Source organism: Platichthys flesus, chromosome 3, assembly GCF_949316205.1.
Source record: "Platichthys flesus chromosome 3, fPlaFle2.1, whole genome shotgun sequence".
Taxonomy (NCBI): Eukaryota; Metazoa; Chordata; class Actinopteri; order Pleuronectiformes; family Pleuronectidae; genus Platichthys; species Platichthys flesus.
The window spans coordinates 3896373-3922765 of NC_084947.1; the positions used below are offsets into that span (position 1 = coordinate 3896373).

The window sequence follows — 26393 nt, forward strand, 5'->3', positions numbered from 1 at the left end:
GGCTCTGAGAGTTATTTGTAAAGGTGTGTGCCTGTGTGTGTGTGTGTGTGTGTGTGTGTGTGTGTGTGTGTTCCTGCTCATCAAAGATGACAGCACAATATTCTGCAAAAAAGGCTGATCGGTGTGTAACTGTTGTCATAGAAACTGTGGAACCTGGCTTTGTCTCCTATTCACCGGGGGCGGGGGGGGGGGGGGGGGGGGGTGTCTTCTCCTCACACTGAGAAAATTAAAACCTTGTCGTGTACTTCCATCCTTTTCTTACTTCTTGCTTTTTTTGCAAACCAATGCTTGTTCAGATGTGCGACTTTCACCTTGTGGAGAATCTCATTAAAACCACTTCAGGACGTCATGTAACACACGTGTGTTATAATGCAGCTCATTGTGCAGCAGACGCCCACACACATCTTTCACAGTCCCTCTCCCTTCACTGCTGCTCAGCCCAGTCCACACTGAGAATATGTCAGACTTTCATTTTGTGGAAGCAGGTTTCAGTCTCGTATTCAAACTATGATCTTATATTGCTTATTGATTTGTTTTCCTAGTCTCAAGCTATTGATTATGTGTTGATAACACATTGGTGGTTGATTTCATTAAATCTTTGTTGGAAGGTGCTGCAGGACCTTGATGATTCTGAGAATAATGAGCGTATATGAGGGTGAGATGACATAATATCCTGGGGGACACGATTCTGGATAAAATTAGATTCTAGATTTTTGTTGTTTAGAATTAAGATCAAAATCTGTATATTTGTTTTCTTATTTAAATGAAATTGGCAGGTTTGATATTAGATTTGTCTTATTCCTGCTCTTTTTTTTGTTCATGGAATGTGTATACGTTTTATATATGTGTTTATACGTTTTCTTCGCACACACAGCTTTGTGTGGTTGGACTTTGTGGTGACGTTTCTGTTTGTGTTAATGGTAAATAAACAAGTTTTAAAAGGGTCTGATGTTGATCCTTTCAAATCCTTTCCTTTCGATTCATTTAGTTTTTTTTTTTTTTAGGGAGTTCCAACAGGCAAAACTTTTCTCTGCTTTCCTCTCACTGGCTTGATTTCACCTTTGGTTTCCTTCTACTGTGTGTTAACACCGGCATAATTAGAAATCAGCAGAGTTGTGCAGCCCTGATAGTGACTGTGCTTATGTTGTTTGCATCTTGTGTTGACTCCAAATTCCTCATCCATGGGGAATAGCAGTGTTTAGTTCTCTGTCGCTCACTGGCAGAGGCGTCTCAGTCTCACTTCAAATAAACTGCATTCAGCTCTAAATAGGCTCCTAGACTTGAGTTGTCTATCTTATCGTTTCACACTTGCACTCATGCCCCCAATGTTTAACCTGCGCACAGACAGCAGATGTAACCAACACACATTGTTTGCACAACAACATGCACAAGCTCCACCTCCTGGTCTGCTGAGTGTCATGTGACCTGCTGGTGGAGGAGGGTGAAGGAGGCCAAGGCTTAATTAAGCTGAAGCCAATCAGAGAAGATGGAGTAGGACACTGTTGTCTGGCGCCTTGGGGTTTCTCAGCTCCTGCAGGCTCATCTGTCCCACACACACACAGACACCCACACACACACGCACACACACACACACGCACAAACACACACACGTGATCAACTTCCAGTCGCATAGACACTGACGCAAAAACAACAAACCAACACAAAATAAGATACTTCATGGGAAGTTAGTTCTGCTTGTGTATTAAAACTCCCCCACTCCCCCATGCCATGGAATATCATGGCATCATCAGAATAAAATGATTACCTTTTGTTTTGTTAGGCCATCACACCTGGGAACACAACATGTGCTTCAGCATGACAAGGCCAAATCTGAATTATACAAACTGGCATAAACATGACACTGTTTCCAATGAGGGACATTTGCAAAGCAGGGAATCGTGATGTCTTTCTTTGACCTTCATGTTTGTGCAGATGTAGATATGTTTTCACCTGCTTAGGAAAGGACTATTATTTAAAACTCCTTTCCAACATGATCCAAACACTTTTAAGTTAGAATTATTACGACTTTAGTCATAACTGTAGATACCATAGTAAGAGAAGTGCAGTTAGAATCAAAATCGTAAAGATTATTCGACTAAACAACTGCTGACTGACCCCCGGAGGATCCTCTTTACAACAAAGGCACAAATTCAAGACCCTGTCACGAAAAACATGCTCACAAATACTAAATCTGCTGCACGTCTGAGGTTTGTTCTGATTAATACGCACCGTTCTCTGAGCAATTATTGTCCTGAAAGAGAAGACGTCAGAATCATCTGTTGTCATTGAAGACAGACAGCGACGTCAACAGCACACACACACACACACACAGACACACACACACACACACACAGACACACACAATGATGAACGGTCCTGACCACGCCGCTGACAACTCCAATCATCTGCCAGTCGCCAACAAGGCCGACAAGAAGCAGATGATGTCAGCTCCCCCCTCTTTATTGAGTTATCAGGTTGATTGAGTGTAATTGAGCAATGCATCGGAGTGCAGGGAGAAGACACCGAGCCTCTGGAGAGACCGGAGGAGGAGGAAGGGGGTTTTCAGGAACCAGGAAGCGCTGTGCGGCACCAGGGCCATGAGATTAGAGCCGACAGTGACTGACGATTACTAGCTGCCTCGAAATCATCCAATAAGAGTGAGCGAGGCCTCCACCAGAGGAAGAACTTGAGTCATGCAAAGCTGTCTTTTATCTTTATCTGCTGTTAGAACTGAGAGCGTCTACTTCAGTCCAACATGAATCATGGTTTAAAAGAGCGAGTCATGAAAGAGAGTGAAGTCTTCCTCCAAGGCTGATTGGCCTCTTTATTATCTTATTGCATCTGTTGTCGTTTAGTTAGATACGTTTGATTTAAATCTGCCAAAGCTGCTGTAGATCCGTTCAGAACAGCATCACAGAATTATCCCCGGAATGTGGCAGTGAGGAAGAATCATCATTGACATTTCCTGTTGACTCTACCGAGGTTAAACTCAACCAACCTGTCAATATCTCTTCCACCAGACTCTTAAAAACATCTTTCATCTGCTGCTCATAGAGGAGCATCTGCATCTAAACAACGAATCATAAAGTCTTTTTATTTTCTTTGAAATAGAAAAATTCATAAAGCGTCTATAAATATGAAAATTTACCAAGTTATTCTTTTGGCAATATTGTTTTGTCTGCATCTGAAACCAGCCTGGATATCTTTTCTTCTCTCGGCCTAATTGAAGCGAAGCCTCGGGAGTTCGATGCGTTTAGGAGAGAATTTCTTGCGATGATTTGGTTGTTTACTTTATCCTCACAATTCCCTCATTTATTTTTCATCCCCCTTCACTCACAGGCTCACTCGCTTCCCCAGCTCTTATAGTGCAGGAATTCATATTCAGCTTAAAAGTAACGTAAAACTCATGAATAACTGCATAGAATTATTTCACATGATTCAAGAATTTTCAGCTCCCACTTCTCTCGTATTTGTATCATTTCCTTTTCTCTTCCTTTTTTTTATAATCAATTCAAAGCTGCTTATTTGTTGACTGGGCTCTTTTCTTAAAACAAACTCTCCTTTCAAAGCAGGAACTGGCAAGAAAGTTTCTAGTTTATCCTTTAACTGTAGACTAATTTCTCCAGTCACTAGATTAGTTTGAAAAAAAGAAAAGATGTTTATTAAACTATCTGTGGTCAAATTGCCTTTTGGGTAATGTAGGTATTTAACATGGAAGAAGAAAAGGATGGATTAAAAAAGACAATACTGTCGATAATACTGTTCTTCAATCTTAAAACCTCAGAGCAGTGCAACCTTGAATCTATGGATTATTAAGCAACACTTCACAAGATGTTGGTTTGGTGACTTTATGGTGACATTTATGTTGATACCTTATATGTTTACTGGTTTTATGTTTTCCTGAGTGTTCTCCTTCATTTCTAACCTGTGCAGCAGAACAGAACAGAAATGGGGGGGGCTAAAATATGTTTGTTTGAAGCACTTTCCAGAACTACGCATGATTTTGTCAGCATTTTCCACCACTATTATCATAACAATCCAGCCATTCTCACCGAGTTCTCCGAGGTGGCAGATGTGAGCGCTAATGGAGTGAGCGAAATGCTTCAGTTGTGAAAACATTTTAAAGCTAGTGTTGCTCACAGTGGAATACAGGTAGCGTAGAAGTAGCTTTTCATACAATTGTGGGGGGGGGAGCCCTTGCTGTCAAGGGCTCATTTAAATTGTCATGAGATCCTTTGGGGGCCATATTCATTTACTGAATACTTACAGTATAGTCATTCTGACCTGCAATGCGATAGCTGAGTCTGCTTCTCCTTTTCCTTCTGATGTCAGATGGTAGTGATGATGCTGCTACTCTCAGGTGGTTTGGTCTTTTGTAAGAGTTTTGAATCACAGCACACAGACTGTTCTCGATGAGGGAGATGGTTGTTGTGTCATAGCTCAATGATTTTGTCGTCAGGCACATCAGCTGGTTCCACATTAAACCACTTACCAGGTATTTTCAGATCTTTTTGTTGACTTCTTGTGTCCTGGAACCGTTCACCTTATACCTGAAGGTAAACTCACCAGCTTATTTCGGTGCAGGAGCAGACATTTTATTTTTCCTGCAGACTCGTCAAACTCACAGAGACGCTCCTTCAAATTCCCCCTTCTGATAAATGTTTCAGCTTCTTTTTTAGCTCCCTCACCACAAACCCTCCCTGCACATCTCCTGTCAGACGGTTCTCCTGGTGGAAGCTGCACACAGACACCGAAGAGCATTCACTTTGTCCGAGCACATTTATCCTTGCAACTCCCCCACTTGTGTCTCCCGCTGACTTGCTTTAGATTTGCCTTTTTTCGTCACTGACTGTATCCTCACGAATTGGGTTCACTGGTTTTGTCTTTGACATGATGCCTGTTAGCGATGACAGGCAACAGCTACATGTGTTTCCTTCCCTGTGACCAGCAGGCAAACAGACAGAAGGAACCACCCTTAAGGAAATGTTTCTGTTTTGTGTTATTTTGTATTATATTTGCCTATAGTTTCCTTTTACTTTTTATTGTCTAGTGGGATGGGTCAGCTTGTCTCATACGTCATATACGACCCAGAGGCTAAAGGTCCTCCACCCCTGGTCGCACATTACATATATGTGTGTATACATGTAAACAATTCATGGATTTTAACATTGTGTTGCCTTTTGTTAACGCCTGGACAGATCTGCCTTTCATTTCATGTTTGCTTTATAGTCTTTGTTGTTGCCTGATGTAGATGCGCTGGAGGCTGAGTTGTCATTATACTGCCGTTCCTTTAAATACATGTCAGTCATTGTTTGTGTACATATGAACATGTGTATCGTGCGTCAGACACGAAGCGTTATTATCATTTAACCTGAAGCATCATTTGTTTTCTTAATCCTAAACAACCTATTTATCTTGAACAACAACATCATGTGTACAGTGACTGTGAGTCATGACTGAGTCTGACAGGAAAATGCCAGTTTTTAATGCTGCACATGAGCTCATCCTCTGAAAAGCTGTATGTGCTCAATGACTGTTTAATGCAGTTCAGTTCTGAAAGACGTTGCGTCAGTTTGACCATTTATAGAAATATATATACATGAAAAAGACAACATCCTTGACTCTGTCCTGTTTCCTCCTCTCCAGACACTCTCTCAGTGCCTCGCTGGTCCCCACAGATTCCCCGAAGAGATCTGGGAAACTCAATAAAACACAGGTAGGCCTCAAGCTAAGTGTGTAGGTGTGTGTGTTTTTTTTTATGTGCACAAACTCATACATATGTGATAGAGTTCCCGTGCAATTAAAGAAGAGCCCCTTGCATAACCCATCTCCCTTTCTGTCTTTTTGTCTGTCTCTCTCGTCCTCTCTCGCCCTGCTTGACTCTAAACGCTACTGATCTAAACAGTGAAACAATAGCCTGGTAGTTGTGGGATCTCAACAGCCTCCAGAACGGGGGTGTTGTGCAGCAGAGAGTCACAGAGGTGCAGGGAGAAGCTCTGAGCCTCATCACACGCAGCCAAACTGAGCACACATGTCAATTCTAAAGCTTTTATTTGAAGATTAGGGCTGATTTTAAGAGAAACGCAATTATTCAATCTAACTCTCTCCCTGACCCTGCAATTTGCATATTTCAAACGTGTGCCCCTGATCGAATTGTTTGCCTCGTATGAGAGAAGAGAATTTGTGTAGCTGTGGCTGTCGGACCTTTTCCCTGCTTGCCTGATGCAGAATCTGCCCTTGATGTCACGTCACTGCTCGTATTTGAAATCCACGAAGAAATCCATCAGGGGTCGGGTGGAGCTGCGGCCGTCAATTGAGCTGAAGGAGGAGCCTGATAAAGAGATTTGAAATCTGTCAAACTGCATTAGTCATCTGCCATTAGCAGCCAGCTGCACTGCTCACACACAGCCCTAGCATCAGTAAATACAGCCAATGGTCGTATGTGCACTTTAACCGCCTCGGCGTGCATGTGCAGGGAATTGCTGTTGCTGCAAAGCCCGTTGTGGATTTGTTAGTTTGACAAGCGACTGTGTGGGACTCTGTGAGATTGGCGGAGGCCTCTGAGCTCCTCTAACTACGACTGATTGTTGCAGTGATGCAAACCCTGTGGCCTCAGTGCTGCGCTGCTAAGCGACCGTCAGAGATGTTCATTTGCACAGGGTTGCTGGAGAAATGAAAATGAAGTGGGTCCAAATCAAATCAGCAGGTGTGGGGAGATTGGGCGGGTGAATACTTTCTCTGAGGCGGCGTCTTCAGGAATCTGTTATCCTCACAGAGAGGTTACGAGGCCTTCTCCAGAAGCAAGTGCTCCTTTAATCCACAGCTCTATGTCCCACAGATGTGCAGCAAGCTGAAAGGGATGTTCTGACTTTAAAAAAAATGTCCTTATCTCCCTCGCTCTTCTTCTGCCTGCAGGTTTTCCACAAAGTATTGGATGTCCCAGACATGCATAGTGTGTGGAAAGGGAATGTTGTTTGGACTGAAATGTAAAAACTGCAAGTAAGTGATTTACCCTTTTTTTCCCAATTAATAATTTGTGTCTTCTCACAAGTATTTAAGGAGATCTCTTGTTGTTATTAGTTTTTCAAGGCGTAGTCTGCAACCAGACAAACACTGAATCCATTTCCTGTGTTTGTCTTTGCATTCAGGCTGAAGTGCCACAACAAATGCACCAAAGAAGCCCCACCTTGCCATTTACTGATCATACAGCGAGGCGGACGAGAATCTCATCTCTCAGGTATTCTGCTTCATGCAACTTTTCCAACAAAGCTTTCCCAAATTCCTTGAATGGTGAAATGTTAAGATTCTTCTGAAAGCCATGTTGTTTTTTCATTTTTCTTGCAGAAATACCAACAGTACTTCAGAAGTTCAATGTTTAGTACCTTTGTGGATAGAATGGTTTAAAAAGCGAAAGTAAATTGTCTTTCTATTGATTTGAATGCATGCTGATCTCCCAGTTATTCCAAAGTTGACCTATTTACAAGTGCAACAGTAGTTTGCTGGTTTAGTGACTTTTTAACTGTAAATTATGAGCAGTCTTACTGATTAATGTTTAAATAACAAAACTAGACTTCCTTATTTTGAACCCCCGCGGCGTTCGGTCCTCATGACTATTCATATATTTTAATATATTCGAGTCCAGAGAGCCGCTGAAGATACTTTTTTCCTCTTATTTCCCAATTTTAAAAAGAGTGAAAGCTTCTGCTGGTTTTTAGCAGATAAAAAGTTCTCTCTGCTGATTAATGAAGCCACTTAGGTTTGACAAATGTGATTACGTCATGCGCTGAAGAAAAAAAAATCCCATTATCTGCTATCAGAATTGAGATTCTTTTGTCCTTTCTCTGCCTCCCCCCCTTCCCCCTCTCCCCCTAATAAGATCACCAAGGAACGACTCAAGGTAAAGAACACTGATTAGACTTCTTCTGTCCTACGTTAGTAAGCAAGAGCGACTATTTCTAAAAGACAGTTTGCCTTTAAGGAATTATTTTAGCAGTGTGTGTATGCGATAACAAATTGAAGGTGTTCATGAAGGGCATTTTGTTCATTTTTCACATTAGAAGCAGACCCTGATAAAAAGTTTTGTTCCATTTTACTAAAGCTAATTGGATGAGGATTGTCGTGTGTGTTTTAATTGTCCCCCTGTGCTTCCTGTTCGCTAGTAGCTCGTCTGGTACGGACAGAATCAGTGCCGTGTGACATCAACAACCCACTCAGGTACACCGACCTGCACATCAGTCAGACGCTCCCCAAAACCAACAGAATCAACAAGGTACGTGCAAAGGAAATGAAGCTTGTGTAACAACCTGTCCTACATATCACATTCCTCTCCGTTTTGGGAGCCTGGTAAATGGTTGTGAGTCATCCAGTCACTCCCAGGGGATCGTGAAACCATACGGAAATATCTTCAGCAATGTTGATGTTTGCGCGGATTGGATTTATTTTCCACAAACAATGTTTTCATCTAACGACTGCTGCTCCTGTTTAGAGGAAATAAACAAGTTTACTGACGATGGCAATACGTGCGTGTCAGGAAAGAAAGTGAACCTGTAATGTGATACAAACACACTGCTGTCTATGAGTTAAAGATGTCACTGAAGGATGATCAGTCTCTGAGATCTTCTGGCAAGCAGATCCTCTGTTTACAGTTTCAGGCTCGTAAACCATCAAGGGGGAAATGCTGAGTTTGCGTTTTCAGTAATGTGGGTTTGTGTTTTTGTCAACACATCAAATAAAAACTTAAGGGCACGATCACAATAACATTCAACTCAGGTCGACCCTCAGAGTTTAATACCTGGACTCCGAGCAGCCGGTTAGAACTGAAGAAGCCTCTCGGGATGAGAGGTGAAACGTCTTCAGGAAACTCAACCGAGTCCAGTTGACCTGTTTTCAGCACGTGAACATCCAGCTTGACACAACTGGTCTTTCCCTGTCTCCCTGTTTGGAAGCACTGGATCTCCTGTTAGTCCCGTGAACTGTTGGTATTAGAGCCTTTTGCTAAATAGGTGTCTTGTCCCTACCCTTGGATCTGACCCCTTCCTTGCGAGTTGCAGTGGCTGGTGTTCAATCCATTTACCATAATATAACCATTTGAGGTCATGGAAAGGTCATGGTATGGTGTACTCAGTTTAGACACTCAGTCAGATTCAGCTGAAGGTTTCGTTTTGGGTTTTTAAAGAAGCAATCAGAGGCTAGACGGCCTTCAATGTCATGGTTGCAGTAACAAACACGTGGTTGTGTTTCCTGAAAAGTCATCGCTGTCAGAACAAAACGAATTGTGTGTTTTTGGAAATGAGAAACTAGACATTTAAACGTCCGTCCAACCCGTCGTCCATCCTCCTCGTACAGAGGCCTTATGGGGTCGTTCTTTACAGGAGGACATTCTCCCAGTAGAACACTGAAAATATATAAAATCTACAGATGTGTTGATGTTTACACAGATGGATTTCTTTATTGTGTTGCTGGCAGCCCATCCGACAACTGCTGTTAACACTACCATGTACAGAAAGTGAACCTGTAATGTGAGACCACTTCAAATACACAACATTCACATCCTTTGTCTTCCTTGTTGAGAGTTTCAGTCTCTTTGATTATAGAAGGTGGAAATGCTGAGTTTGTATTTGTTCCCATGGGAAGGTCGGAATAATAAATAACTTTGGACGACACTAAGGGTTTTCTTAGGGCATTCGTGCAAATCCTTAGGGGGCGTCAGGATGGTTCAGAGAATTCAAACTGGAGGAGATCGAAAATCTTGGAAGGGCCAGTGACACTAGAACTTCCCCTTGTGTGCGATGTGTGTCCAATAACCAATGTTATTGTTGAATGGAGACATATTTTAGTAAAGGACAATTCTGTCGTAAACCCTTGTTAATACACAGAAGAAAAGGTAACACACTTGAAATGAATAGAAAAGGAAAAAATATTTAGAACATAGAAGTTTAAATAGAATTGTCTTTGACTGGTTTCATTCAGTGTCCCACATTGACCAGTAAAAGATAGTAATACTATTGCTTTTAGCTGTTTAACATTAAATTGTAGAGTTGGTTTGTACACAGATTTTACTTCATTCATTATAAATTGTATATACTTTTTCAGATCAGATCGTTTTTCAAATCGTAGCCGGAATCTCAAGATTGATTTCTCTCGTTCGAGGAAGCGGCTGAGTTCCCGTCAGAACCAGCTCAGACCTAGAAACTCGCTCGAGGAACGTAATCCATCACAGTGAAAAGTTTCTTCTGTCTTTTTATGTTCTGTCAGTTACATTATCATCACGTTGCAGTGGAATCTGTTGGTGCATTCAAGAACGCTCTGTCATCACAGGTTGTTTTCCACCAGGTTCTATTTACTTTCAGTCTGTTGGAAAACATTTTCAGACTGTAATTAATATAATGCTCTTCAGCAGAGTCGGTTCAATCAGGAGAGAAAGGGATGAAAAAGGGGTAAATTCAGTTGTTACTGGAACTCAAACAGAGTTGAGTAGAACCTCTTCTGAAACCATTGTATTAAGCCATTATTAGAAATGAAATGAAATCTCAGAGTCTAGACAGTGGATGATGTTGTAGATGTAAAAAAAATAAACAAGTTTGGTAACAGACACGTTACGTCAGTTTGAAACCTGAACAGATCCTGTAGCAGGATTATTGAGAAACTGGATTGGACCCCGGTGGAGGTCGAGGTGACATTAACAGAACAAAGGACTATTTAACATTCTTCCAGCAAAAACCTGATAGATTAGCCTTCTTGGTGAGATAAGATCGCTTTAATTGAACAGTTGGAATCTGCACAAATGTGAGGAGAGTATGAATTTAAAGTAGTTTTTCCCTAATTCAATTAGCCAAATGTATTTCCCCACATGTTGGAGCTTCTTTGAATTCACCAATCAGGATAGTTTGGAGACCCTTTCCCTAAACAGTGATAACACATCTTTGTCAGGAAGGTAAAGGCAGCACATTGCACATTGTGATGAATTACCTCTGTCACGAGAGTTTCAATCTGAAATGAATGTAACCAAGTGCTGCCTGGAAGGTAGAAAATCAATTTAGATATATGAGGCAAAATTCACTGAGAAGCAAAGAACAATGAAGAAGAGTTTCAGCTTAAAACTTTCAATTTCCAGAATATTGATAATTTATGTAGAGCTTTTTCGTTGACCCTCTGGTTCCTGTGTCTTCTCAGGATCACATCCCAGTCCCGTACCAGCCGGACTCCAGCAGCAATCCCTCATCCACCACCTCCTCCACCCCGTCCTCCCCGGCTCCGCCCCTGCCCAGCAGTGCCACGCCCCCCTCACCACTACACCCCTCCCCGCAGTCGGCGCGCCAACAGAAACAGTTCAACCTGACAGGTATGAGAAAGATCTGACCAATGACTCAGTTCCACCAATACAACGACCAATCACGAGTCAGTCTCAGCTGTCAATCATGATCTTTTACCTCATTTTCTATATCATCAAATCACAAAATAAAACCAAACATGAACATTTGGATAAACATCTGAACAAAACCATCTTTGACTTCTGTGACGTGTTTTGACTTTTGAGTTTGATCCGTCTTTATGGACATGTTCATGGGAGGAAATGTCAGTAGGTGGATTGAGTTTTGGCCAATTTAAAGACTGACTGGGCCGTTCTTTGATCCATAAAACTAGCAAGGCTAAAAACTTGAAACAACTTTATGTAGAACTGAATATGTGCAACCTACTGTACATGTAAACAAACAGGATTTCTGAGAATCCCATTTTTCAAAAACATGTTATGAAACATGTTATGAACACCCCCTAAAAATAAGTCCAACAATGTCTTTGTGTGAACTTTTAATTTGTGCTGTGGAGAAGAGCTGGTTCTAAGGATCTGACTATTTTCTTTCTCCGCAGCCTCCAGTTACTTCAAATACAAACAACAGTTCATCTTCCCAGGTACGTCCCTCGCAACTGATCATTACCCCTACCCATGATGCACTGCTGCTAGCCCTGGATGAGTGAGGAGGGAGGAGGGAGGAGGGAGGAGGAGGGTTCTTTTGATGTCGATGGTGATTTTCATCTCCTCATCTCGTCTCATCTTTAAGACCCTTGGCCCCTACACCCACTCATTGCTCTCCTCATCCGGGCTCCTAATGACTTGTCGAAGCCTTTGCCTTTGTCCACACCGGTGCCACCCAGCCTCCGGTCGGGTGCCTGGTTATTACGGCTCGGACGACCTGGGGTGGTTTGGGAATCCGTGTACACCGTGGTTCCCCCGGTCCTGACTAACGCCGCCACCGGTGCTGTTGACTTTCTTCCACTTAAATGTAATCAGCTGCTGCTTTTAAAAGCTGCATAACAACACAGTTAATCATTACCACTCACTGTTGCTTCCATTAATCTAAAGCCATCACGCTCTAAGTGGAACTAATGTCACTTTCTCGTCAAATTAAATTTACTGTAAATATGAATTTGAAAACGTAAATAAAAATCCATACAGCTCCAGGGGCAATTCCAGTGTGATTTGACCAAGTGTTTACTTTCTGTGTCACAAGGGACTCCAGCATAGCCAAGCTTTTTGTTAGAAAGCCAGAATAAGCTGTTCAAGTTGTCACAGGGGTCACAGGGATGACCGGCTCAGATTCACACCACTGGATCATTCAGAGCCTGAAATCCTCCCGGCTCGCTGGTGTTTGGAGTAAATCCATGCACGCAGCCAATCAGGCCCCACAAAGGAAAACAGAAGCATGTCCCTCTTGCTGTGAGGCGATGGTGCCAGCGACTAATGCACCGTGCCACAAAGGGAACGGTTTCTGTGGCTCCCACTTTGTGGTAGAAATTGTCAGAATGGGCCAACGCAGGCGGCAAGCGTGGCGAGAACAACGGCTCTGCTCCATCTTACCTGGTGAACAGAGGAGCAGCCTGAGAGTATAAGGAAAATCCAGCTTCTCTCTTTCCATTATATGAAATGCAGTAGCTCCTTTGATGGACTTTTTGTCAAAAGAACCCAAGGTGCAGAGTTTGTCAATTGAGTTCTTGTCAAACATTAAATGAAGAATAAATTCGACCATCACCCATAGCTTGTATTTGTTTCACTTTCTAAAAACCTACTCAGAGTGATGGGGAATGTTCGACTTCCCTTTGCTGCTAACAAGCCAACACAAATAATAAGTTTTGGATTTAAAGTAAATCAGAGAGGTTTAAGACTTTTAACTGTTGAACACCAGGACTTTCAACCTGGCATTTGAACAAAACTCACTAACTATGAGACGAAGTTTATGAAAAGTTATGGGCAGGATTTTTAAGTTTTAAGGTATCAGACGTCTTCATCAGCATCTCCAAAATCAAAATGTTTTAGACGACATAATCCTTGAAGTTTGTAGAAGTTGTTAAATCTGGTTCAAGGGAATCCTGACTCAACAGCTTGGGTTTTGTTTATTGTTCAGTGTTTATCCTGCTGCCGTCTGTATCTCGCTTTAATTACGTTTTCCATCGGTGGTTTACCTTTACAGTACCTGAGGTTTACCTTCACATTATTAAACACATAGTTTGTTCTGTGCAGTCACCAGATTTAAGTAATTTCTTCAATAATGTCAGAGCCTGAGGAAAGCAGAGGGTTCACAGTACAGATGTGTCACTGTCAAAGCCTCTTCTTTCATGAAGGGAGCAGACATTATTATTATACTATAATACCTAAACGATTGTAGTATCCTCCTATTATACTACCATATTCTATACTTTTGTACCATCTGTACTATCTATATTTATAACCTATTGCTATTATATTGATACAGAATAGCAATAGCAAAAGATGTAACCAGTGTTTACCGTTTAGAAAATTGCTATATTGTGATAATGAGTCAACTTTTATTAACGTGGCTTCAACCATTAAAAACTAGATGCCTTATTTTTCATTTTGAATGTTGGGGACCCACACCTGACAGATCTCCATGGAAGTACTCATGTAAATGATTTACATAGAAATATAACATACACAGACAGTTTTTTCAGCTGTATACTTAATATGGGAACTTAATGAAAAGTCTCCACTGGTATCAGAAGCTTGTGGGTGAAAACAAAAGCAGCTCAAGCTGACCACTCTGACTCTGTATCTCTGCAGCAGCCGGAGGGACTTACTGTACTTAACCACACCATAAACATTTAATGCCGACCTATAAATCCACCCTTAGATAAATCATTACCACTTAATAAGGATACCTTCCATTTTTTTTTTTTTTTTAAACCACTGAAAGCAATAAAAACAATGTTGAGGATTTCAATCTTAATTCATTGATATTTTGTGACTGTTTGCAGATGTGGCTCCGGAGGCTCCTCCCAGCAGAGCCCCGCAGGTCATCCTGCACCCCGTCCTGTCCGATCCCGGGTGAGCAGAATCTCATTGCCCGAGGAATTCAATGAAACCGCATGGCTGCATTTTAAAGAAAACAGTCCTTCTGATCTTCATCAGGCCCATCTCCTTCTTTCAGTCGTCTTCCTCTCATCTGCATGCTCCCTCTTCTCTCCTCCTCCTCCTCTCTTTCTCTCTGTGGCCGCTTGTCGGAGGCCAAGTCAGATTTATTGGAGCAGATATTTGGGTGACAACTTCAGTGCGAGGGCCGACATGACGAATACTCGGAGACTAACGTCAGCGTGGCCTTTAGTTCATGCTACACTTGGGATGCCAACTGGATTCCCAGTGGCTCTTTGAGGAAGCCAGTGGTCACGTTAAAGCAACCGGAAGAGGAGGAGGAGTGATGAGATGCCTTTCGACCCAGATGTTGATTAGATCAGGATCTCAATCTATCACAAGAAACAGGGCGAGAGAACCTGATTCTACAAAGCACACGGTCAATTGTGATGAAATATGGACCCTACTCATGGATTCTAATGGTTTAATCAATAGCAAATGTGGCCACAGTTCATTTTATTTTCAAAATTTCAACACAGTCTTCCAAAGGTCTTACGTCGAGGTGCAGGACATGGGGCTGCACATGTTCGTGGATTTAAATAAAAAAAGAAGGAAGAAGCCGTGTTTGATGTCTTCACACCACATTTCTGTGGCAGCTGCCAGCTTTGAGATAAAGAATGGGAAGCAATGTCTGGAAATAATAAGAATCAGAAGAAAGTATGATAACAAATAATGGTACACACACGTCACAGTGGGCTCCGTTTGTGTTGGACTAGAAAAGGGGGTTGTCAGATGGTTACTGTTGCATTCATTACCATAATGGTTAGGATGTTTGTAAAGCTCATCTGCCAGTTTCGCACACAAATGCGTGTAGGATGTGTTTTTTTCTTTAAAGGATAAAAGATTGCGTCTCTGTCGTTCCCACTGTGCCAGATGTGAATGAGCTGCACGGGCACACAACACAACCTCTTATCTATACATTTATATATATATAGAGAACATCTATGTAGTTGTGCTGGTGGAGAAAACAACCTGTCATTTCACAAAGACTGAAATCTGCCAGCCCCTCGTAGCCAAAATGGGTTTGTAAGATCTGTACAGTTCACCATGAAACATTCATTTTGTTGTAAAGCATGTTTGCTCGTCCCTTTAGAAAATGTTTTCTTTATGTCTAACGTCGTTACAGTAAGTTCTGCAGAGTGGTGGAGTCGTTCTGGTCTTTACAGTAAATAATTCTGCGATCCAGCCTCCCTGCTCCCTTTACCTTTACTTCTCAAGAGCTGAGGAGATATACCCCAGTTTAGACTTGATCAAGGGCGGCATATTACTGCAGGTAACATAAATCTTGAAATGACAATATACGAGGCTGCCTGCTCATTACTATTTCTGCACCTCTCGTAATTTCTTCTCTCCAATTCTCTCATTCTTCACCTCTTCACGAGGCATTGAGACCTATATTCTTCTGATTTAATTAATGCTATTGTCCCTCCTCTCCCACACCTCCTTTGCTCTTGGCAGCTGTTAGATCTCTCTGGTCTTAATGGCCTCGTCCCAGGGTTGATGAGAGCCTGCCTCACACCCCAGCACCCGGCAGGATCCCCTCATTAGAGCGCCGATCGAACCCATGGTAGAGACCCTTGGCGCCGCAGGAATCACACATTATTTTAGAAGCTGCCTCACCTGTGGTCTCGGAGTCCAAGAGGGCTTTGAGAGCCGGTGTTAATATACCACAGGAAGGTGGCGAGAGGTCACACAGCCAGTTATATGGACGGAGGAGGAGGAGGAGGACGGGCTGCGGAGGGAAAGCAGGTTTCCTTTGTGACGTGTCATCGGCGCCCACAGTGTAGATGACAGTGCACATTCCAGGGTCAGAAATTAATAGGGACTCAGGGCGCAAATTCACTTGAGACTTCATAATATGAATGTGAAATTATAAATTAGGGTCAGAAAATGCCACCAGCAATGAAGAACGGCTTACTTACATTTCGTCTTGTCCACACTTTATTCACTTAGATCAAATCGCCTTGATATAATGTGCTTTCCCCACATGAGGGCCACTGCAGAGGGTGAACAGTGGAAACGGCTCTGGTCCAGTAATTATTTCCAGTGTGATCTCGAATTTAAAAATTATTTTAAACAATTTTCAGTAACTAAAGAACAACAACATACCTAAGATTGATTGTAAGTATAAATAAAGACATGACGATATAGTACTTGGACGTTTATTCAAATTTATCCCGTCTTTCACATTGGGACTTTTGTTTGTGTGTGTTATGATATAAAAATGTAAAAGCGAAAATGTCTCATTGAAATTCCTCCTGTGAAGAACCTTCCTCACGACCAATAGATGGAGCATCAATTAAATGCCTCTTGTTCTAAAGAAGACTCGCTCTTAGCCTAAAAAAAAATCTTACCACACATCTTAAATCAATATATCTTTCTTTGCAGCTTCTGTATTGCACTGTGTAAACACGCTGTGGTGCACAAGAAGAGATGAGAAAAATCAATGGCAGACAGTTCAGCGCCAGTTTCCAGTGGTGCTCACAGATTCAAGGTTTCAGGTCACCTGAATATATCAGACACTCGTGCAATTAATGGGTCATTAGTTAAATTAGGTGGAACGAGGAGGCGTACATGTATTCAACCTACTGAAAAGGTCGCTACAAAACAGTCTGATATTGCTGCAATGTGCTGTTGTAAAGATTTTCAAGTTCAACAGATCAGGGGCCTTGGTAAGAAAAGCAGAAACAGTTGGAATTGGGTTGTGGTTGAAGATTAAAAGACCCAAAGTGCAGATATCCGACAAGAATGGTTGTGCAGAAGCAATATTTGATAATAGAATAGACTTTTAGAAAATCCAACCTGAAAAGTTGGGCAACAAAATAGACAAGAACTCTGGGTTCTGGGTCGAATTGGCTAACTACACCTAAACAAGAGGTTACACCGGGAACATTAACAGAAACTCAAACTGGGTAGCACCAAGACATCTCCCATTCCCAAGGAACACAAGGTCCAATGGGCGGATCCTTCTCGAGCCAACCAGGATTCATTATGGGCCAGTGAAAAAGCTATCAAGCTAATTAAACACAGGAAATATTGGTTCATCAGTAAGAAAGAGATCCACTTGAGTTATGATGTTTCCTTTTGCTTCTAGGATCGAGGGGAACCCTTTACTCCAAATCGAGGTCGATCCTACATCAGACGTGAGTCCTTTGATTTCTGACCCTTTGTGCTGCTGTGGAATGTGATGTGTTCATTTCCTGCATCGTTTTACTTCCCTACAATATTTTAGTCAGTAATCTCTGTGTGAAATTACTCGAATGAAGACAAAATGTAGCTCTCAGCGTCACATGTCACAATCATTTGCATTGTTCCCTCGTTTAACATAATTTGCCTCAGCTCTTTGAGGAGCCTCCAGGTAAGTTATGCATCAAGAGCAGCGAGAAGGAGACGCAGCTTCACCGATCGTCAGCGCCGCTCCTGTAACAATGATATATTTAGAGAAAATGGGATGCATATTGCTTTGAATAACAATCCAGCAGGCATCTTTGAATAGGTCATTTTCATCATATTTAAAATCAAATCAGAATAAATCTGCCAGTTTTCCCCCTCCGGCTGCTTCCCCTTTTCATAACTCTCTATTTATGTTGGTAACGTTCTAACTAGCAGTCGGTGTCTCCAATGCACAGAGCTCGACAGGAATTAAGAACGAGGAAAGACATGAGCGTGTTTTTAGGCTTTTATGCCAGAGGTTTTTTATGACAATTAACTGATTACATGTTTATTAATTAGCCTTAAATCCATTAAATTATGGTGAGTATGTCTTGGACAGACCGTTGTTCCTCAGACTTAACTTCTGTGCAACTTCGGAGGTCAAGTAGAGTTCAGGAATAAAGACTCAGGTAGTGAATGTATTGTAAACAGTAGCAGTGGATTGAAAACACTGAGTTGTTCTCAGGGAGCTTTTCTTACCTTTATGAATGCTGCCTAGTTTGGAGGAGGTTTTAATCCACTAGCTGCCGAATGGCTTTTTTTAATTTTTGGGAATATAAGAATTTATTATCTCAAGGCTCTTTCAAACAGCCTTGTGTAGACAAAAAGATACGTTAGTTGGACGCAACCGGTGCTACCCACTCACTCCCGTGCATCTTTTACGTGAATGTTAAGTAAAACACATCAACAGACAAACACACACGTTTCTTACCAATTCAAAAAATACCAATTTTCTCAGAAAGTTCTACCATCGTTAAAATGTCTTCCTCCTTTCCTATAATTGTCTTGCTAACTATTGATTACACTGCCCCCCGATCTTTTCCAGTGGTACTGCTCCATCTCATTTGTTTCATGCAGAACCACAAGCTTCAGAAGACGTGCAAAAACAAGGAGGGAATGAATGCAGAATACAGACAGAAGGCTCCTAACCATTTTTGTACCTTATATTAAGCCTAACTGAGCCTCTAGTGGAATATCTAGTTTACACCATCTCTTTGTGTCGTATAAGTACAATTTGTCTTGACGCAGAATGAGGAAGGGAACGACGAGGACTCCGGCGACGAGTTCGAGGAGATGAACCTGTCGCTTCTGTCAGCTCGCAACTTCCCGCGCAAGGCCAGCCAGACCAGCATCTTCCTGCAGGAGTGGGACATCCCGTTCGAGCAGCTGGAGATCGGGGAGATGATCGGCAAGGGGCGCTTCGGCAAGGTTTTCCACGGTCGCTGGCACGGCGAGGTGGCCATCCGCCTGATCGACATCGAGCGCGACAACGAGGACCAGCTCAAGGCCTTCAAGCGCGAGGTGATGGCGTACCGCAACACGCGCCACGAGAATGTGGTGCTGTTCATGGGGGCGTGCATGAGTCCGCCACATCTGGCCATCATCACCAGGTAAGGATAAAGATGGAGACGCTGCTTTTGTTCAGACCCATCCAATCATCTATCCAGTCTGTCATCCATCCAACCATCCTTTCACTCAACCATCTATCCATTCATTCAACCATTCTTCCACTCATCCACTCATCCACTCATCCACCCATCCTTCCACCTGTCCATCCATCAACTCATCCATCCATCCACTCATCCATCCATCCATCCTTCCACTCATCCCCCTATCCACGTGTCCATCCTTCCACTCCTCCATCCATTCATCCACTCCTCCATCCATCCATCTATCGAGTCCTTCATCCACTCGTCCATCCTTCCACTCATCCAGCCAACCTTCCACCCGTCCTTCCATCCACTCATCAATCCTTCCACCCATCGAACCATCCACCCATCCTTACACTTGTCCATCTATCCACCCATCCATCCTTCCTTCCTTATACCCACCAATCCATCCATCCATCCTTCCTTCCTTCCACCCACCCATCCATCCATCCATTCACTTCTCCTTCCACCCACCGATCGACATCCATCCATACCACTTAGCCTTTGAGGGTTGGTTTTACAAGTGTAAAATAAATGTGGTATTCAATCAATCAATCAATCAAATTGTATTTGTAAAGCCCATATTCTCAAATCACAATTTGTCTCATGGGGCCTAACAATGTGCAACATCCTCCAAATTAGAAGAGGAAAAGATGGTCTTATTGTCCCGTCTTCATTGTTTGACCATAATGAGCCTCTCTTGAATCTGTGGTTTAGTCAGCTGCTGAACTCTGAGTGGTTTCTCTGTGGCAGCTGCTCGGCCTCCGCAGCCAGTCCTCGTCCCACAGGAGTCATTTTCAATCAGCCACAGATCAGCCCAATGAGTTCAGAGCGGCTGACAACGAAGCATGCAGAGGTTATCATTAGAACAGCCTGCTGCTGCTGAACGGAGGAGCCGCCCACACCACGTAGTGATGGAGTATCTATCTCGACAGAGCAGTCTACGGTGGCAGATAATATGAGCGCAGAGTCCTGTCACTCTGCGAATAACTTTAATTATTTCTTGGATAAGGGTTCAGATTTCTTGCAGAAAGTACTTTCCTCAGTTATAAGAAGGTAGCGGGGGCTGTGTTCTCGTTCAAGACCATCTCTCGTTTAATTAATTGCAAAAAGAAGAATTGTTTGGATACTTGCCACTCTCCCTGTGTCGTCTGCACCGGCTGCGAACAAAGAACGGAGTAAAATAATAATTTTTCCCTTTTGTTTCCTCTCTTTTGTTTCACTGAGAGAGAAATTAATTTTCATTCTCTATAAAGAAAGAAAGAAAAGAAAGAAATAAAGAAAGGAGGATGTTCTGTGCTGAGGTCACTGCTTTAAAAATGCTTCAGGAAACAAAGGGGGAAATGTTCTCCGTTCCAATGGCATTCACAGTGGTGGTAAATAGGTTTTGAATAACTGACTGTGAGTGATTGACTGATTTGTTGCACTGCTTGATTGCAGTTAATATCTCGAGTGCAGGGGAGCTCGCTGCTCCTCCCAAATCCTCGCAGCTGATTAATGCCAATAATGCAAATGTCAGCGCAACAGATGGTTTTGTTGCCGACCAGAACTCCGCTTCATGTACGACACATTAACACAAGAGGGGGTGGGGGTGGGGGGGTGGGGGGGTGAAACACTGGAAGTAAAACACGTACCAATCAAACCTAATGGAGGTGTTTGTTAAAAATGCTGTTGTTCTCTGATGGAGTGTTTGGGCCATGGAGAAGAAAAACTATTTCTCCAGAGTTAAGTGGATTTTTTAACGGAACAGATCATTTGAGGCTTTGTGTCACTTTACAGGGGGAATATCAGATGATCAGACTGCATTAAAATAAGGACTATGGAGAATCTGAAGTCGTATTTTATCACAGCTCCACATTATCAGAATAATCAGGACTTTGAAAAGATTGTGAAGTAAACATATCAAGTTAATGAGCGAGTCATTTTCTCTCCACAGTCGCCGAAGTGCTGCTCATTGTGGGAACTGTTGGGTTTCTCTATAATTCTAGAGTCTTGACCTTTGCATGTAAAAGTGCCTTGAGATAATGCATGTTATGATAATTTGCTAGAAAAATGGAACTGAATTGAAACTGAGTCTACTCTGAAGAAAGAACCACATGGACTTGGGGGAAATTGCTTCTTCTGTTGTGGAGGAAATGTTGGATGACAGTTCAAATAAAAGCTTGGTGAAAGATTATGGATCCAGAAGGAGAGACAGGTTTTTTTTTTTTGTATTCTTGATTCTCGTAAAATAATATGAGTTTACTTTCAAAACATGGCCCTAATACTCACTTGTTGAAGTGGCTGTGGATTTAATTTGCCGTCAATAAACACGTTTTAAAGCCTGGATGTGACTTCAAGCACTTCAAGGAGGCTTCATTGTCACGTTGAGTCCCATGAAATGCTGCCACTCTCTCTTTAGTCCAACTGTTGTCATCAGGAGTTTGTGAAGTGACACAGATGCACCGGCTGCATTTCCTTTTTGTCGAGAAGACCCAGAGGGAAGAGAGCTGCTGAAAATGCGCTGGCTGTCAGGCGGTTGTTGGGTGATGAATATGCATGAAGTGTTGGCTGCAGGTCCTTTGTTGGTCACCTGCGTGGCACAGCCAGGGTTGGGGGGTGTCAGCTGTGAGGCACAGGGGGGGGGGGGGGGGGGGAGCTGTGGAGCGGTCTATTAATACACCGTGGTGATGGCACCCCTCCAGATATGTGACACCATTTTCATGAACCGCAGTTTAACAGCTTCGCCCCGGCACAGAGAGGGGACCGGTGTGTCGGTTCAGAACTGATGACATGTTATCTCCTGACCACATCTCGATTTGAGCAACAAGACGCAGGACTACACACAAAATGGTTTCCGATTGGGGATTCCAGAGCCTTGGGAACTCAACTTGCATTATTAAATGGCACTTCGGAGTAAAAACAAACATGGAGGAAACACTGGGACACATTAAACAAGCTAGCTCCCATCGGCTTTCGTGAATTTCTGCTCATTTGCCGATTCGCTATCCCCTCTTACTTCACGTGCCTCGGAAAAATTTTAAATCATATTTACGTTCTGAAATCAGGGAAGCTCAAATTTATTTATTAAGATAATGTCCGTGAACCCATCACACTACAGGATCATTTGGTCAGATAATGGGTTCAGATCAGCCTCTAAATAATTTGTCGGAAAAAGGCTGAGTTGAACCTGACATTTCTCCGGTTACCTTCAGAGTCGGGTGATGTGTGAACTGACAAGATGAAAGGTCTCTTGTGTCCCCTGATAATTAAAAACGGTGTTTGAAAACAAAATAAAAGCTTGAAGCAACAAATCTAAGCTCAATTTGTCGCTGCATAATTTTGAATTTTTCAAGCTTTTACTGTCAACACCTGTTACTTTGACATCTGTTGGGAAATGTGAAAACCATTAGACACATTAAGAGATTAGACCAAGAGGAAGTAATGATGATTGATCACCATGTTTTCATCAGCTGGTTTTTGTGATTGACATTTGTGTTTTGAGGTCAGAACAGGGGTTTAACATTTTGATCCTGTGTTCCCTCCCTTCCCTCTCAGCTTGTGTAAAGGCAGGACTCTTTACTCGGTGGTGCGCGATGCCAAGGTCGTGCTGGATGTTAACAAGACCCGACAGATCGCACAAGAGATGGTGAAGGTAAAACGACTCAGCGCTGATTCTGCGGAGGACGGCGGCGGCGGCGGCGCTGTCGTGCTGCAGAGCACTCACATCTGTCTTTGTGTTCAGGGGATGGGCTACCTCCACGCTAAGGGGATCTTACACAAAGACATGAAGTCCAAGAATGTGTTCTACGACAACGGCAAAGTCGTCATCACCGACTTCGGACTCTTCACCATATCTGGGGTACTGCAGGCTGGCAGGTAATTATGTTCAATAAACATGGGAGACAGAGTTTGTGAGTCAGACTGACGTTGTTATAACAGAGCTGACAAAACTGGTGAAATCTTGAAGCACCGAAGGCCTCCATCGGTAACCTTTGAGACTTTTGTCATGTCAGCCACAATTTCTATCCATTTCCATTAAAGCAGCTGTTCAGAATCGTTCAGTCATTGTTTACCAACCCTGTGTTTGTGACATTTAAGGTAAGACACCAGAAAAAACGTCTGAAATTCAAACTCTACCGTCAATAATGTACCAATGTGAAAAGGAAATATATCAAACCCTTAGACACCAGTCACACCAGTATATTCTTCTTAGTCTGTCCATCCATCAATTATCTTTACCGTTTATAGTGTGAGGGTAGTATGGGATGGACTAGAGCCAATCCCAGCTGACGTTGGGCGAGAGGTCTCCAATGAATCTAATCTTAAATCTTCAAGTCTTTAGACTGAGAAAATCCACATACTAACCCCAAGACCTAACTGGGATTCAAACCCAGAACCTGCTTAATGCGAGGTGACAGTGCTGCAACTACATGTCGCCCCATTATATGTCTGTGATTATAATAAACAAACAGAACAGATGTTGTGACTGGTCCTTAGGTTCACTGTTTGCTCTTGGAAACAATCAGAGCATCAGCAGGCAGTGACATCATCTGTTGTTGATTTGTGGTAAAATAAGAATAAAAAGTATTTGTTTTCAATATTAATGCCTTATCTTTTACTGTAACCATGATGGTAATGAGTACTTCTCCACTCGAGAACATGAACCAGGTCAGCGACGGGCAGTGAAATTCAGTGGTGGCTGAATGAAGCTGACAGCACAGCGCATAAATAGAAACATCACACAAAGGATACAGTGAATCAGTGGTAACAATCACAACACTATGAAGTGGCTCTCACTCCACCGAGAAATAAAATGTATTTTGTGTGATGCTCCGTGTCGTGGCTGAGACAAAGAGATTCAAAATCTCCCTGAGAAGATTTAAATTAAGATTAAATGAAACTGAGCAATGAAACAAATTTAATCAATATAACAAAAGTGCAATCTATATATGGAAATAATGTGTTTACAGTGAGGAGGTAAATACAATACATATTTACGCAAAAAAATTGTTTTGCCATATGCTCCAGCTCCAGTTCAAGAGAAAAACATTACCACAAAAATAATACACAATTTATTTTTATGGTTCTTTAAGATATTTGAATAGTGTTTTCAAACATAGATTGTCAACAGTTGTTTTAATCTATGAGAAAAAGTCTGAGTTTCTCTTTTGCTGAGACGTAGATAATAAGAGTGATAAGTAACTATAAAGCTAAGAGCCAGGCGTTAATTAGCTTAGCTTAGCATAAACTCTCCAAACAGGGGGAAACGGCTAGCCTGGCCGTGTCAATAGTACAAACATCAGCTTTACCACATCACTAAGGCTCCGTAATTAGGTTGAGCTGGTTGCAGCATCCGTGCAACAACAAGACCTAGCAGCTGTTTCCCACAAAACAAACACAAACGCGTACATTCCCAGTTAAACTAACTGGTCACGTTCACGTCTCTATTTCTGTACCTGGTAATAAAATGTGTTGCTTTGTGTGTAAGAGCTTCCAGGAGCTGGATGTGTTTACATCAGCACAGAGCTGTTTCCAGTCATTTTGTGTACAGCTAAACTAAATTTGCTTTAGTGGTGGAATCAATGAGTGTGTTGTTGATGCTGTGGCTTTCATTTAGTTCAATTTTGATTCAATGAAACCCAGATGACATATAATCCAGGTTAGTATGTGTTTTATACATATAGAATCACTTTGTATCTACATCTGGAGCATCTGGCCTAGGAGGGTATGAAATAGCTTTATAACCCTGATGTATTCTGGGCTACTCCAGTTTTAACCTGGTGTATAAAACAGGCTATGGGAGGGTTAGGGTTATGGGGCACATTGGAATTTACTATAAGAAGATGTTGGAGATAAAAGCAACAATAACCCAGTGTTTACACTTTTCTGAAACAATAATTTAAAAACATCCTCGACTTATCTTCTCAGGACCCTTCAGCATTTGTTTTGTTGTGTCTCAGCTGCATGATGGAGTCGATCAATGAACCCTTACACTATTCTGTCTCCACCTTCTGTCTTTGCTCTGCAGCCGGAGAGAAGACAAGCTGAGGATCCCCAACGGCTGGCTGTGTCACCTGGCCCCGGAAATCATGCAGCAGCTTTCTCCGGACACAGAAGAAGACAAGCTTCCCTTCTCCAAACAGTCAGATGTCTTTGCTTTTGGGTGAGTGATTGCCAAAGGATTTTTAAAACCCCAAAAATCCTACATGATTCCAGGTAAAATCCCACATTATCAAGCTCCCCGGACTTAGCACATGTCCTTTATGAATCGAGCCTTGATTGTGATGGAGGCACAAATAAGTATTGACAGCTGCACCACACACTGGAGACACACACTGAGGTAGATGAAGACCTCACTGATAAGTTCCTCCCACGGGGCTTACGGCAGGAGGTCTGTGATCGAACGACACAAACCAAGACACACTGTGGAATATCAAACTGATTAGAAAAATTGCAGGAAGAGGGGAAAACGTGTGAATGTTGAGGAGCGAAGAGATGTCAACTATCTGATCACACAGTGGGAGTGAATCAAAGAGGAGACGGGTTTATAAATTAAGTGGTTTCCTCTCTCAATGGAAACCAGTCCAATAGAAGGTTTTACATCTGGGCTCCGAGGTACAGGGGATTCTCAGCTGCACTGGAAGCTCTGGTCTTATCGTTAAGTTTGAAATAATCAGGATTTTATCTTACTTTTGTAAAAAATACACAAGATTTTACATCTTTTGACCTAAATCATTTTCCCAGCTCGGTTAGTTATTGAATATAGATTCCTCCTAATCCGAGGTGGCCTCCCCCTTTCCTGATTTAAAATATGTATACTTTTCTGAAGTTGATTAAAATCCCAGTGGCTCCAGTCCTTCATCGCTGCCATTACTGATTCCTTTAAAAATCCCAGTGGCTCCAGTCCTTCCTCCGCTGCCATTACTGATTCCTTTAAAAATCCCAGTGGCTCCAGTCCTTCCTCCGCTGCCATCCCTGATTCCTTTGTGGGCGTGGACCCTGCTCTGTTGCCTCCTAACACAATTGCATTTTCAGATGGTCCCCCATATGGAGGTTTCGTCACTATATCCTTTCAAAGGGAAGAGTGCGGTGCTGGCGAGCAATGTCCAGCTGCTCTGTTAGAACTT

The 26393-nt window shown here is 42.5% G+C and overlaps 1 protein-coding gene across 1 annotated transcript in view; it reads left to right on the forward strand.

Annotated features, from left to right (window-relative positions):
* The window catches only part of ksr2 (kinase suppressor of ras 2), a 78335-nt gene that overhangs the window by 48683 nt on the left and 3259 nt on the right, over positions 1–26393 (forward strand). Inside the window, exons 7-19 of the mRNA XM_062379531.1 lie at positions 5647–5716; positions 6916–6999; positions 7149–7237; positions 7877–7897; positions 8160–8269; positions 11173–11341; positions 11869–11910; positions 14269–14338; positions 17517–17565; positions 18884–19245; positions 22822–22918; positions 23009–23142; positions 25295–25429. Of these exons, the coding sequence (XP_062235515.1) occupies positions 5647–5716; positions 6916–6999; positions 7149–7237; positions 7877–7897; positions 8160–8269; positions 11173–11341; positions 11869–11910; positions 14269–14338; positions 17517–17565; positions 18884–19245; positions 22822–22918; positions 23009–23142; positions 25295–25429 (1432 nt within the window). The remainder of the gene's footprint in view (positions 1–5646; positions 5717–6915; positions 7000–7148; positions 7238–7876; positions 7898–8159; positions 8270–11172; positions 11342–11868; positions 11911–14268; positions 14339–17516; positions 17566–18883; positions 19246–22821; positions 22919–23008; positions 23143–25294; positions 25430–26393) is intronic.